The sequence below is a fragment of the Furipterus horrens genome, unplaced genomic scaffold, assembly GCF_987537825.1.
Source record: "Furipterus horrens unplaced genomic scaffold, mFurHor1.1.pri manual_scaffold_5, whole genome shotgun sequence".
Classification (NCBI taxonomy): Eukaryota; Metazoa; Chordata; class Mammalia; order Chiroptera; family Furipteridae; genus Furipterus; species Furipterus horrens.
The window spans coordinates 76291949-76307418 of record NW_028327175.1 but is presented as its reverse complement, the minus strand read 5'-3'; the positions used below and the strand labels follow the sequence as shown (position 1 = coordinate 76307418).

Sequence of the window (15470 nt, the reverse complement as noted above, 5' to 3'; positions counted from 1 at the left end):
TGTTCCCCTTAAGATCAGGAACAATAGAGGGACATCCGTATACATCACTCTTCTTTAACTTAGTAATGGAAGACCTACTCACAGTGATAAGACAAGAAGAAGAAAAAAGGGCATCCAAAATGGAAAGGAAGAAGTAAAACTGTCATTTTTGCAGATGACATGACGCTTTATATAAAGAATCCTAACACACAGGAGACTTCCAGGCAAGATGGAGGCCTAGACTGACACATTCCATCTCCCTCCACGACTAAGAAGGAATACACTACCACAAAACCAGAAATAATCAGAAGTTCCAGAAAATAAATGAAAGTCCAACATATAAAGTTACAAAGAAGTGGTGCTTGTCTGGACAGGTGGGAGGGGTGAAGCCGGGGAGGAGAGTTCAAGCTGTGCTGGTGGCAGCAGCAGCAGCGACAGCGGTGGAATGGCGGTAAGCACAGACACCCATATTAAAGGGGAGGTGAGAAGTGCCTGGGGAGCACCCTTGGCTGCAGACCAAACCCATCAGCTTTTGATTTCAATGCTGGAGAAGGCAGACCCCCATTGCCTTGGACTGTGAGGCCCAGAGGGGGTGGGGACAGAGAAGAAGGTTCCTGGTCTCTTAGCAGAGCGTGAATGGCAGAAATCCATCTTGGACCCCTACCCCCACAGAAAACACCACAGCATGGTGAGAAGGGTTGCCTGGTTGTGACAAGTGAACAGGGCTCCACCCCCTATAGCATAGGAGGTGTGACAACCCCACTCAGGAAGCAAAGGTAAACACAAAACTGTCAGGATGGCACAGATCATGATAAAGATCCCAGTGATGCAGCTGGCCAGACAGCAAATATCTAATCTAATGAAGCAGCAGATAGGAAATCTTTCTGAGGCTCAGTTCAGAGCTTTGGTTATAAAAATGCTCACAGACCTAACAGCAGATCTTAAGACGGGGAAGGAATGAAGGCTAGTCCTGCTGAAATGAACAAAAACACATACAAAATTAGTGGCGAGAGAAAGAAAACTAGGGGTCAAATCAACAAATTGGAACATAGGGAAGGAAAAAACAGTCAACCAATGCAGAAAGAGGAAATGAAAAGTAAGGAAAATGAGGAGAGGCTTAGAAACCTATGGGACAACTATAAGCAGGCCAATATCTGAATCATAGGGTTGCCAGAAGGTGAAGAAGAAGAACTAGAAATTGAAAAATTATGTGAAAAAATAATGAAGAAGAACTTCCCTAACTTGGGGAAGGAAATAGACTTACAGGTCCAGGAAGCACAGAGAGTTCCAAAAAAACTAGACCTAGGGAGAACAACTCCAAGACACATTATAATCAAAATGTCAAAAATTAAGGATAAAGAGAGAATCTGAAAAGCAGCAAGAGAGAGGAAAATAATTATGTACAAAGGGGTCCCAGTTAGACTGTCAGCTGATTTCTCAAAGGGGACCCTGCGGGCAAGAAGGGACTGGCAAGAAATATTCAAAGTAATGAAAATAAAAATAAAAAACCTACAGCCATGATTACTCTATCCAGCAAAGCTGTCACTCAGAATAGAAGGGCAGAGTAAATGCTTCCAGGACAAAGTAAAACTGAAGGTGTTCATCAGATCCAAACCACTATTATACAAAATGTTAAAGGGACTTGTTTAGGAGAAAGAAGATCAAAACTATGAACATTAAAATGAAAACTGTATCATAACAACCAACAACAGAAGTTAGGGAACTGAAACAAAAGCAAACTAAGTAGGCAACAAGAGTGGGAAAAGAATTATAGGTATGTGGAACACCATGGGGGTAGGTCAGCAGGGAGGGGGAAGGGGGGAAAGGGAGGGATATGGTACAAGAATTAAGAAGCATAGTAGGAGGGAGTGGAGTAGACAGGAAGATGTTGAGAAGAACTATATGCACAACCAATGGGCATGGACTAAGGGCGGGGGGACAATTGCAGGGAGGGGTGTCACTGGGTGGAGGGGAACAAAGAGAAAAGAAATTGGGACAACTGTAACAGCATAATCATTAAAGCATATTTTTTTAAAGTAAAAAAAAAAAAAAGGAATCCTAAAAGCTTCCACCAAAAAAAAAAAAAAAATAATAATAATAATATAACTGCTAAATGAATTCAGTAAAATATCAGGATACACAATTAATATCAGTTGTTTTTTTTTATAAGCCAATAATAAACTATTGGAAATGAAAACTAAGAAAATAATCCCATTCACAAATGCTTCAAAAAGAATAACATACCAGGAATAAATTTAACCAAGAATGTAAAAGACCTGTACTTCAAAATTATAAGACATTAGAGAAAGAATCTGAAGAAGAAACAAGTAAGTGGAAGCATATACTGTGTATATGGCTAGGAAGAATTAACACCATTAAAATGTGCATACTACCCAAAGCAATCCTATCAAGACACCCATAGTGTATTTCACAGAACTAGAACAAATATTCCAAAAATTTATATAGAATGACAAAAGAGCTCAAATAGGAACAGCAATCTTGATAAAGAAGTCCAAAGTTGGAGGAATCACACTATCTAATATCAAATACACTTCAAGGACATATTAGTGAAAAAAAGCATGGTACTGGCATAAAACTATAGATATACAGATCAGTGGAACAGAATAGAGAACCAAAAAATAAACCCATACTTTTAAAGTCACTTAATATTTGATGGAGGCACAAACATACAATGGACTAAAGACAGACTCTATTCAATAAGCGGTGTTAGTAAAATTAAACAGATATGCACAAAACATGAAACTAGACCACCTTATTATATTACACACAAAAATAAACTCAAAATGGATTACAGACTTAAATGTTAGACTTGAAACCATAAATATCCTGAAAGAAAACATAGGCAATAAATATTCAGACATTGCTCATAGCAATATTTTTTTTCGGATATATCTCATCAGTCAAGGGAAACAAAATAAATAAATAAATAGGATTACATCAAACTAAAAAAGGTATGCCATAGCAAAGGATATCATCAACAAAATGAAAAGATAACCCACTGAATGTGAGAACATATTCACTGATATATGTAAAAGGGGGTTAATATCCAAAATTTATAAAGAACTTACAAAACTCAATACTAAAAAAAAGAAATTCAATTAAAAAATGGGCAAAGGAACTGAATACACACTTCTCCAAAGAAACATACAGATTGTCAATAGACATGAAAAGATGCTCAATATCACTAATAATCAGGGAAATGAAAGTTAAAACTGCAATGAGATACCATCTCACATAGGTCAGAATGGCCATCATCAATAAATCAAAAACAACAAGTGTTGGCAAGGAAGTGGAGAAAGGGGAACCCTCATGCACTGTTGGGAATACAGATTGGTGCAGCCACTGTAGAAAGCACAATGGAGTTACCTCAAAAAATTAAAACTGGAACTGCATTATGACCCAGTGATTTCGCTTCTGGAAATTTATCTGAAGAAACCCAAAACACTAATTGTAAAGAATATGTGAATTCCTATGTTCATTGCAGCATTATTTACAGTAGCCAAGAGTTGTAAGCAGCCCAAGTGTTGATCAGTAGATAAGTGGATAAAGTAGCTGTGGTACATTTACACAATGGAATACCACTTGGCTGTAAAAAGGAAGAAAATGTTACCCTTTGCCCCAGCATGGATGGACCTGGAGAAAATTATGCTAAGTGAAATAATCCAGTCAGAGAAATACAAGTACCATATGATTCCATTCATATGTGGAATCTGATAACAAACTGAACCAACAAGCAAATTGAGACAGACTCAGAGAACAGGCTGACAGCTCTGGGGTAGGGGGCTGAGAGTAGAAGGATTGAGCAAAAAAGGAAAGAAAAAGAGAGAAAGAACTCATGGATATGGACAACAGTGTGATAATTGTGTGGGATGCAGGGTTGGATAAAATTGAAAGAGGGTGTAAGAGAATAAATGGTGAGAAAAATTTTAAATAAAATAATTTAAAAAGAATACCAGTTTTACAATTTTAATGCTGTTACCAAAAAGCAATTGGGGTGCTGCTGCCTGCTGTGCTCCCTCTAGGCAACATTTTAGAGGCAAAGGTTTGGTGATAAAGGAAAGGAGTCTTTATTTAAAATCTTCACAATTTTGGAATAGGTAACAGCATTCTACATGCATTAGTCACTTAAACCTATCAATTAAGGCTAAACTCTTTAAAACTCTTTAACACCTGAGTTCTCCTATTATCCATCCCCCTCATTAGTTTTTATCTTATTATTTCTATAACATTAGTTTACAAACTAAAACAACATAAGATATAAAAGCTACACAATTTTGGAAGAATGGCAGGCTTCTGCTCCAGAGCTCGTCCGCTCTAGAACACCCAAAGAATAACCCTGCCACCCTTTGCCAGGCCAGCCAGATCTTAGGCTGCACTCAGAATTCCTTCCCATTCAAAATAACTGTCAGGTGGGAAATGCAGGCAGCTGCAGCACCATCATCCAGGCATTCTCGAAGAAGAAGAGCCTGAGAGCCAGAGCCAGGGCCTGAGAGAGAGCCAGCTCAGGAGCCAGAAAAAAAATCCTGAGCCAAAGAGCCAGCCTTCTTTTTACTTCCATGTGCTCTAAAGGCATTCAGCTTCTCAGCCAGTCCCATCCTAGACTGCTTTCCACTGCCTTCACAAACTCCTCCTACGGCCCCTCCTACATCCCCCCTGTGATCTGATGAGATCTCTCTGTATCAACACTCGTCGTCGTCGTCGTCGTCGTCGTCGTCGTCGGCAGCCGTCCGTCTCGAGAGACGATGGTGTAGCTTCTTAAGAGTCTATCTGCACCGCCGAGAATGGCTGTGCAGTCCGACTCGGGAGTGACACGGTATCTGTCTCCTCCCGTGTTGAATCGACATCTTATGATGACGCTGGAGTGTCCTCTCCAGTGAAGCTGAAGCTACAGAGCCTGGGCAGAGTGATATGGAGGGTCTGTTGTTGCCCATGTATCAACACTAAATCAATGCAATTAACATAGATATTAAAAATTGCCATTTGTTTCTTGATAAAACGTCAAGTTGCAACAATGCAATAGGAAAACCTGAACATTAAAGCCTATATGGGCATTGCTAAAAAATAGGGACCCCATGATGAAACTGTAAATGTATGAATGACTTAGAAATGGAGTTTGAAGTAGTTGATGTTCATTGGCAGGCTGTTTCCGTGGGCTCAGCTCTGCAGCGTGGAACTGTTAAGAGACCCAAATGAAACTGGGCATTAAGGGCCTTTGCAGCCACCGAGTGCTGGAGACAAAAGGCTGTTGGGAGTTTTTACATGACTTGGGGGTGAAGAGGCCTCGCGGTCTGTGACTTGGCCCTGAGCCTCAGACTCCCCAGCCACCCCTCACCTTGATGATGTACACGCTGCTCACAGCATTAATGCTTGTCTGTGCTCAGGTGGGTTCTGAACCCTTATTCCTGAGTGGGCTGGTAGAACAGGAGAGTACAGTTAGACCTAACTTGGCTGTGGTGTTGCCTGCAGTAACTGACTGCCCAGGTAAGCGGTGCCCGAGGAAGTGGGGGAGGGTGTGAGCAGTGGCCAGCCTCGGCCAGCGTCCAAGAGTGCTCAGAATGTCACATAACGCGTAAAACGCATAGAAAGAAGCCAGTATGGGGTCAGTCTCCTTGGGAAAGCAACATCAGCGTCCCGGCGCTTGGGGGAGGAGGTGCGCTGGTAGAAGTTGACTGAACGGAACAAGGAGGAAACAGGCCTGTGGGGATTAGAGACGGGCAGAGTTCCCTAGTGCTGGTGGATCCTAATGGCTCTGGCCCTGCCTCCGATGCACGGAGTCCAGGAAGCTGGACGGCAGGGCTGTGAAACCAGTGATAGGATGCAGCTCTCAGCTTCAGGGAGAAACCATTTACTGTCTAGAGAGGAGCCACTCTCTAGGAGAGGCACAGTTCATTGAGAAGTTACATCCCAGGACAGCCTCCTTCACTCCCTCCTCTAGTGGGCCAGAGTGTGAGGTCACACGCGGGAGTTCCGCTCTTCGTCCTCATTCTCAAGGAGGTAGGCTAGACTGTAGGTGGGCTGTCCTCCTGGGCCCACGTACTTCAGGGCTGGGTTCCATACTGTGTTCTCCTGGCTCCCCAGTGACTTGTAGCCTTGGTCATACAGGATACAGTGGGACAAACAGCTGATGCAGAAAGTCCCAGATGTCTCCGTAGGTCCAGTCCAGCAGTGGGTTGGTGTGCATGAACGAGGGCCAGCCTGGGTCGGTGGGGCTGAAGGGGCAGAGACTGCAGGAATAAGGGTCAGTGTGGCGAGTGCCCCTCAGGGCGGCCTCCAGCTGGGGGTGCTGTGCCTGCACCTGGAGCAGAGCTTGCTTCATATCGCCTTCAGCTTCTAACCTGCAGATTGTACCTTTTGATAGTGTCCTGTAGAAACTGCTCCAGCTCAGGGAAAGGGGAGATGCTGCAGATATATAGGATCTGGAGGGGTTCTTGAATATCAGGGTGTTTCCTCTGCACAGCTGCGTGGAAGAGGTGCAGGAGGGCAGTGCAGTCCTTGCCCCCGTTGAAGCCCACACAGAGCTGGGTGAGGTTGTACCAAACCAGGGCAGTCTCAATGGTCTCCAGGGCACCTGCTTTGCCTCCAGAGAAGACCCTGACTTGGTGAGTTTGAATACAGCTTCACTGGCCTGCTCCATGGCATTGGGTATGTAGGGGACCAGTGATCCCTGAGGTGGACGGGCAGTCAGGCAGGCTACGCATTCCTCCAGGGGCTCTTCTTCCTCTTGAGTCCAGTGTCAGCTTCGCCTGATAGTAGTTGCTGCCCCAGTCAGGGTAGGAACCCAGGACAAGCCTGCATCCAAAGTGGGCCTGGGCCTCAGCCAGGATGGGGGCAAACAGTCCGTTCAGTCCCTCCAGCATCCACCATAGCAGCTCTGGAATGCCTGGGAAAAGGTAGACATTGCGGACTGAGACCATTGGGAATCTGAAGAGGCGGCCAGTGTGAGGATCTGTGCCATAATGCAGGCGGGCAAAGGAGGGTACCAGTGACAGCTTCTCCAAGCCCTCCTTTCATAGGGCTTTAATGACTGCTTCCAGCTCAGGGTGTGGCTTGAGCTCATCCCCAAAGGTGTGTGCTACTGCCTCAAAGGTCACATCATCGTGAGTGGGACCAATGCCCTCTGCTGCCAGGACAAATTCACAAATTTGGAATCTGTTATAAGGAATGGACATTAATATTTTGTATACGTTTAATTCCAAGAAATACAGAATTATATTTATGCATGCTTGGCATTTAAGTCACCACATTTTGTAATATTACCATAATGGCTTTGAGCGTCAGCCTGCGAGCTAAGTGTCGCTGGTTCGATCTTCCAGTCAGGGCACATCAGAGAAGGAAAACTCTGACTCCAAAAAACCTCCGCTGCCTTGCGGCATACCTCTTCAGGGGAAAGGCTAAGGGAGTAAACCCCGACAGAAAATCCGGAGCCGGAGTCCCTAAGGTGGTTCGACATTGTAGTCAACACCGGCAACTCCTGCGGCGCACCTGAAGCCAAGCTGTATTGACTCCGTCTTTCCCTTGGACCCTTCAGCTGCGAAGAGAGGGGGGGTCTGCTGCATGGGCAACAGCAGACCCTCCATATCACCCTGCCCAGGCTCTGTAGCTTCAGCTTCACTGGAGAGGACACTCCAGCGTCATCGCAAGATGTCGATTCAACACGGGAGGAGACAGATACCGTGTCACTCCCGAGTCGGACTGCACAGCCATTCTCGGCGGTGCAGATAGACTCTTAAGAAGCTACACCATCGTCTCTCGAGACGGACGGCTGCCGACGACCATAATGGCTTTAAAAGAAAAAGGATGGCTATTTTTAAAAAAGAGAAGCCTAGTAAGTATAATCATGATCCTATCTAATCACATCCTAATATAAAACTGACAACACAACAAAGTTGTTTTCAGCGTAGCAGAATTTGGATGAAATCTTGTCTGGGTTGGTGGTGGAAGGAGGTGCAAAGGCTGGAGCGTTGGTGCTCTGTTTCAGGGAAGCCCTGAAAGGAACTTTTACTTATTGAGCTTCTCACTCTCTGCTAGACAGACTGGCCTCTGTCATCTAAGTTAACCCTCACAGAACTCTTAAAGGTAATTATTATTGTTTCCATATCACAATGAAAAACAAGATGGAACTAAATTAAGCACCAAACATTAGCCTGGAGAGGTTAATTACATTTCCCAAATTTACATTCTTAACTAGTAAGTGGAAAAGCCAGACCTGATTTCAGATATTTCTAACTACAAAGCCCATATTATATCCTGGCTATTTTCTGCAGGAAAATAAACAAACAAAACCTCGTAGATCAAGCAATGATGCATTTGACTGATATTGGAATTACATTTCCCTCAGCTGAATGCCTTGGATGTCAATGGGGGAAGGGTTATTACCTGGGCTTTCAACCAGGGAATAACCTTGAAAGGTGGGAATGCAACATTTTGCTTCTTGAGAGAGCTGTCACCTGGATCTACAACCTATCCAGTCTGGGAGGGAAGAAAACAAGGAGGAGTCAGATAAGACGTTAGGAAAATGGCATCAAGATTTTATAATGGAGAGTAATGCCACCCTGGAAACAATATATTTTATCAGAAACTGTCATCAGAAAACATCATGTTTGCTGGTCCATTCATTTATTCACAAATTTATTCATTCATCACTCCCTTGGTAATGGAAGAGTCATAGTAATAAGTTTGTGTACTACTATATATTTCTATTGATTTTGAGTACATTTTCTTATGGATAATTAAGCCATGGAAGCTAAGCAGAATAAATGACCCAGGTATGTATTATGATTACTATTTTTTCAGATGAACCTGTAGACTGACAAGTTAAATGATGTCCTCATCAATAGCTACTAAGTGTTCTAAACACAGTTTAATTTGTTGTTTCAAATTGACTGCTTTTCCATGATTTTGACTTAGTTACTAAGAAAGACACACAACTGGAAATAATATAAGCATGATTATATACTGATTCCAACATCCAGAGATATTTAAAATCAAAGATATTTTAAGAATACATGTAGTTCAGTGAGGACTACTGATTTTTCTGAAACAGTAAAAATAGGGTTATCTTTATAAATTTCACTATTAATTTTCTAGTATTTTGAGGATTTCTTGAGTCTTCATTTCATTTTTTGGGTGCTTATCAATTTGCACAATTTTTTACTTTATTTTTAATATATATTATTACATGTCATTGTTTCCCATTTTCTATGGCTTTTACAGTAATTCATATTTACTTACACTGCATTTTACTATTTTCCTCATTGCTCTAAGCTTTATTCGATCCTTATCATGAGGTTGGTCTCATTTCTTCCAGTATAATTTTGTCTAAATAATGCAATAGTCAATCTTTAAACATTATTTCATTGAGCCAAGTCTAATCTTGGAATCCTAAAGAGGGTGATATGCAGAAAAATGCTTCCTACTCCTTCATTTTCCAGCCTAAGATTGATAGTCATATGAAATGAATCCCGAGTGACTGGAAATAAACTGCATGGAGATTGGTAACAGTGAATTTTAAAAATGTAAAAATTTAAATGAAAGGAGGATCATACAATTTATTTATTTATTTTTAATGTTTTATTGATTATACTGTTATAGTTATCCCAATTCCTTTTCGCTCTGCTCCCCTCCACCCAGTGACACCCCTCCCTCCAGTTGTCCCCCATTTTAGTCCATGTCCATTGGTTGTGCATATAGTTCTTCTCAACATCTTCCTGTCTTCTCCACTCCCTCCTACTATGCTTCTTAATTCCTGTACCATCTCCCTCCCTTTCCCCCTTCCCCCTCCCTGCTGACCTCCCCCCATAATGTTCCTCATACCTATAATTCTTTTCCCACTCTCATTGCCTACTTAGTTTGCCTTTGTTTCAATTCCCTAGCTACTGTTGTTGGTTGTTGTGGTGCAGTTTTCATTTTAATGTTCATAATTTTGATCCTCCTTCTCCTAAACAAGTCCCTTTAACATCTCATATAACAGTGGTTAGGATCTGATGAACTCCTTCAGTTTTACTTTGTCCTGGAAACACTTTCTCTGTCCTTCTATTCTGAGTGACAGCTTTGCTAGATAGAGTAATCATGGCTGTAGGTTTTTTATTTTCATTACTTTGAATATTTCTTGCCAGTCCCTTCTTGCCTGCAGGGTCCCCTTTGAGAAACCAGCTGACAGTCTAATTGGGACCCCTTTGTACATGATTCTTTTCTTCTCTCTTGCTGCTTTTAAGATTCTCTCTTTATCCATAATTTTTGACAATTTGATTATAATGTGTCCTGGAATGGTTCTCCCTAGGTCCAGTTTTTTTGGAACTCTCTGTGCTTCCTGGACCTATAAGTCTATTTCCTTCCCCAAGTTAGGGAAGTTCTGCTTCATTATTTTTTCACATAATTTTTCTATTTCCTGTTCTTCTTCTTTGCCCTCTGGCAATCCTATAACTCGAATGTTCATTCGCTTATAGCTGTCCCATAGGTTTCTGAGCCTCTCCTCATGTTCCTCCCTTTTTGTTTTCTCTTTCTGCACTGGTTGACTGTTTGTTTCTTTCCTATGTTACAATTTGTTGATTTGATCTCTGGTTTTCATTTCCTCACCACTTGTCTCGCTTGTGTTTTCGTTCTTTTCGGTGTGACTAGCTTTCATTCCTTCCCTGTCTTGTTCCAAATCTTTTGTTAATTCTGTAAGCCACCTTATGACTATAGCTCTGAACTGAGCCTCTGAAAGGTTTCTTATTTGCTCATCGGTTAGGTCCCTCATCTGCTGCCTGGTGAGCTGCATCACTGGGATTTCAGTCACAGTCTGTTTCATCCTGTCAGTTTTCTGTTTACCTTTGTTTCCTGGGCGGGCTGTAGGGGCTGACACCTCATGCCCTTGTCACTACCCGGCGACCGGCGACCTTTTTCACCACTCTGTGGCACTTTGTGTGGAGGCAGGGATCCAAGATAGATTCCTGCCATTACTCCCTGCTGAGAGACCGAGAGGCTCCTTCCCCATGGCCTCACTGTCCAAGGCAATGGGGGGTCTGCCTTTCCCAGCATTGGAATCGCGAGCTGCTGGGTCTCGACTGCAGCCGGGATTGCTCCCCTGGCATTTCTCACAGTCCCACCACTATCCCTGCTGCTACCGCTGACAGCACAGCCCGACCTTTCTGTCCCGATTCCGATTTCGCCCTTCCTACCCTTCCAGACGAGCACCACTGGTTTATAACTTCATACGTTGGGCTTCCATGTAGTTTTATTTTCTGGAATTTCTAGTTATCTTTTGTTTTGAGGTAGTTGTATTCCTACTTAGTTGTGGAGGGAGACAGAACGTGTCAGTCTAAGCCTCCATCTTGACTGGAAGTTGGATCATGCAATTTATTTGTGAGGGAAAATTTCCTTTAAAAAAATCTATTGTGAACATTATAAAAAAGCATAATAGCCTGACTGCTGTGGCTCAGTGGATTGAGCATCGGCCTGTGAGCCAAGTGTTGCTGGTTCGAATCCCAGTCAGGGCACATGACTAGGTAGCACGTCAGGTCCCCAGTTGGGGGCGCGAGTGAGAGGCAACCACACAGTGATGTTTCTCTCCCTCTCTTTCTCCTTTCCCCTCTCTCTAAAAATAAAATAAATAAACAAATAAATAAGTTTTTTTTTAAAAGCACAATATGTGACATTTTGAAACTTCTATTTTCAGTGATTACTAATTCCAGCCAAAGAAAATATACCTCTAGCCATTTCAAAAGAATAAATAATTAAAAGTCTATTGTGAACATTATTGAAAATAAACAGGAAAACACGGAAAACAGCTCTTCCCTGAGTAAAGGGTGCATAAACATTGTGAATTTTTTGTTAGTTTTTTTTTTATTAGAATATATTCAATTTAATCTGAATCTAAACTTAATCCTAAAACATCTTCAATGAAAGCTAAATACAAAATCCTTTCTGTTTTGTAACTTAGTGCAAATTTTGTTCTATAGCAATGTTCTACTGACTTCAAGGAAAGTTTAGATTGTGTAGAGAGACATGAAATTCTTATTTTATAAAATGTCTGCATAACTTCAACTTCCTGCTTAATGTTTTATGAAGTAAATACTATAAGTTGTTATGCAATTCTTGTGTGGGAAGTATACAAATTAAAAATAAAAGTTATATCACTAACTTTTCAAAAATGTTATTTCAAAATTTCATTCTTGATTAATTTTTTTATTTCATTGTAAATTGCTATGATTTAAACATTTGGGGAAAACTACATTTTTTAATAAAGGTTATTTTTATTTAACAGAAAGACTGCAACATTAAAGAAAACAAACATAGATTTTATCTTTTATTTGATAATAAAATTATTTAATAATTTCCCCTTTCATTTAATTCTGTCTTGATTGCTTCTTTTTTCTTTCTTTCAACAGGCTGAATTAAATAATCCCATGGATCTTTTCACTAGTTATAGCACAAAAGTTTCATCAAATGCAGGGGATGAAGTTTTCTCCAAATATATAGGATGGAGAACTGCCAACACACTTTCCAAACTATTTTTCCCTTCCACTAGTGCCTATATTCTTCCTTTGAAAAAACCATCAATTAAACGAGATCGAATGAAATATGTGTATAAAAAGCAAGATTATGTGAAGAAGAGAGTTCTACATTTTACTGTAAGGTAAAGTAAAGCACTACTCAAAATAGTCCTGTTATTTTAACACATTACAGTTCAAAGTCATAGAAATTATATATAATTATGTGCCACATTATTTAACTCAATTTCTCTTTTTTAACTAAAACTTTGGCTCTACCACCTTCTATATATTCTATCATGAGCAAGTTACTCCCTTCTCCAAAATGGTTTTTTCATGTTTAAAACAGGTATTATATAATATAAACCAATGTCCTAATAAAGTGAAAGCCTCCCTCCCATTACTGACCTTCATTTGCCTACTTTACTCCCATCTCTCTCTATCATTAATTCCTTGTGAACCATTCCAGGGTCTATAAAATATAAATATAAGAAATTATAAGTATATTTTTAATTTTCTCCCCATTTTTACATGAATGCATACTAAACATATCTTGCATTTTCCACTTCATTTCTTAGCAATCTTTCCATGCCAGTACTTACAGAATTTCCTCATTTTTTAATCAGTTATATTTTCCTTAGGAAGAATGTGCTATAGTATATTTAACCAGTTCCCTATTGGTTGGCATTTGGTTGTTTTCAATTGTCTACTACTACAGACTACCACAAAAAAAAATCTTTCATATATATAATATTTTACATATTTTTAGAGAGAGGGGAAGGGAGGAAAATAGAGGGTGAGAGAAATATTGATGTGAGAGAGAAACATCTATCGGTTGCCTCTTGAACACGCCCCAAACACATATTATTTTATACACGTGGAATAATGCCTGTAGGAGAAATTCCCAGAAGTATAATTGCTGTGTCAGAGGGCACTTGCCTTTGTAATTTGGGTAGATATTTCCAAATTGTCTTTTAGAGGAATTGTACAAATTTAATATATCTTAGTGCTTGCCAATATATGAGACTGCCTTGTTTTTCTTTAATATTTATTTTCAACAGATGATGTTGACAGACTTTTGGGTTTTTGTTACTGGATAGGAGCTGGCCCAGAGTGGGTTGGCCTCAGGCTGGCCTGTAGTGTGTAGGTTCTTGACTTGGTGTAGAAAAAATTTCACAACATTAGTCTAGGTTATTTTGAGAATATATTTATTAAAGCTGGGGACAGTGAAACAGAGGAAGTACTTAGGGTATAAGAAGTAACAGGAGAGAGCCTAAATGGTGCTCTGCTCTCGTTCCCCAGAAAAGTTACAAGAAAGGAATAAGCCAAGGAGGGGTTGCTTTTAGCTTATTGAGAAGTCAGAGAAAAAGGGGGTCTTGGAGACAAGATCGAGGGTAAGCCCCTGCCCACTGCTCCCCTGGCTGCATCTCATGGGACAGAGTTTAGGAGGAAGTAAAAAGTTCATGCCTGAGGGCTTTTTATCTTTTTTTCTGCAAGTGAGAATTTTAGGGAAGGGTTTCAGCAGAATATTCATCGCTTTTCAGGTACATTTTTAACATACTGATGCATCAAAACGAGTGTATAAGTGGGTTTGGGAATAGTCTTTGGTCTGCTGTACTGTTTTACTTTTATTGTGGATCTGTCTGGATTTTAATGAGGTTTTTCTTATTTGTTCCCCTGCCTTCACTTGTCCTTAGGTTTAGCTGGCACAAATGACATTAATTGGGTCTCTGTTCCCTATTTCCAAGACCAGAGTGATTTAAGGTATATATTCTTTGGTTAGGAAGGAGAGGTATTGATATAAACCATTTTATCTGGAGTGTCCTTGGTTAGGGGAGATAAGGTCTTGCAATTTGCCAGCTGGCTGTAAATTGTTCAAATTGTCTGACCTTGTTTAATTTTCTTGTCTCGGTTTCTCCATTTCACTTCCCCAGGATTTTCCTAGCTTCTATTCTGCCACATTTTGACATTGTGAAAAGTAAAGTATAATTTCTAAAAGTAGTTTTCATTTTTATTTTTTTTAGAAGAGTGCTTTGAACACCTTTCATATGTTAAAAGATTTTTTTATATGGAAATAACATCTGTTTCTTTTGCCCATTTTTCTGTTGGGGTTTTGTCTTTTCTTTCTGCTGTACAAGAACTGTTTACCTATTAATCAATGTGTCCCTTTGTCTATAGTAGGAACTACAAATGTTTATTTTTCCCACCATTTTTTATTTATCTTTAAACTTTGTTTATAGTGTTTTTTGCTATACTCATTTTTCTATGTGATAAAATTTATCAATTTTCACCATAGTCTATGGATATTTTGATCTATTTTTAAAAAGCTTTTTATTTTAAGATTAAAATTTTGTCACATTGTCTTCTGGTACTTTCAAGGATTCCTTCTGAACATTTTAATCATTGGTCCAATGAAAGGATTTTTTGTTTGTTTGTTTGTTTTGGTGTGTGGTGTGTGGTGTTGCTCCACATGACTTCTCAATTTTCTCAAAAATATTTATTGAGTTATCTATCTTCCTTCAACTTTTCTTTTTTTATTTTAAATGCTATCTTTATTAAAAACTAAATTTTCATATTTTAGGTTCTGAAATAATTTCAGTAATTTGAATAATCTACTCCTTTAAACCTTGGTAGAATTTCCTTTAAAAAATATTTTATTAAATTTATTGGGGTGACAGTGGTTAGTAGAGTCATATAGGTTTCAAGTTTAGATTTCTATGTTACATAATGTATATTGCATTGTGTGTTTACCACCCAAAGTCAAAAATCATCTTTTATCACCAAATATTTGACCCCTTTACCCTTTACTCCATCGACCCTCTTCCCTCTGGTAACCGCCATACTGTTCAGTCTGTATCTATGAGTTGCAGTTTTATATCCCACATATGAGTGAAATCATATGTTGGGTTGTTTTTTTTTTGCTTTTTTTTTACCTTGAGAATATTGTGCTGAGTGAAATAGAATTTCCTCTTAAACCATCAGTACCTTATGCTTTTTCTA

At 40.0% G+C, this 15470-nt stretch overlaps 1 protein-coding gene and 1 pseudogene across 1 annotated transcript in view; one reads left to right on the top strand and one right to left on the bottom strand.

Moving 5' to 3' along the window:
• TMEM232 (transmembrane protein 232) overlaps positions 1 to 15470 on the top strand; it is a 181010-nt gene that overhangs the window by 80694 nt on the left and 84846 nt on the right. Inside the window, exon 11 of the mRNA XM_090279017.1 lies at positions 12369 to 12616. Coding sequence (XP_090135143.1) covers positions 12369 to 12616 — 248 coding nt within the window. The remainder of the gene's footprint in view (positions 1 to 12368; positions 12617 to 15470) is intronic.
• Positions 5953 to 7169, bottom strand: LOC150008806 (bifunctional FAD diphosphatase/FAD synthase pseudogene; annotated as a pseudogene).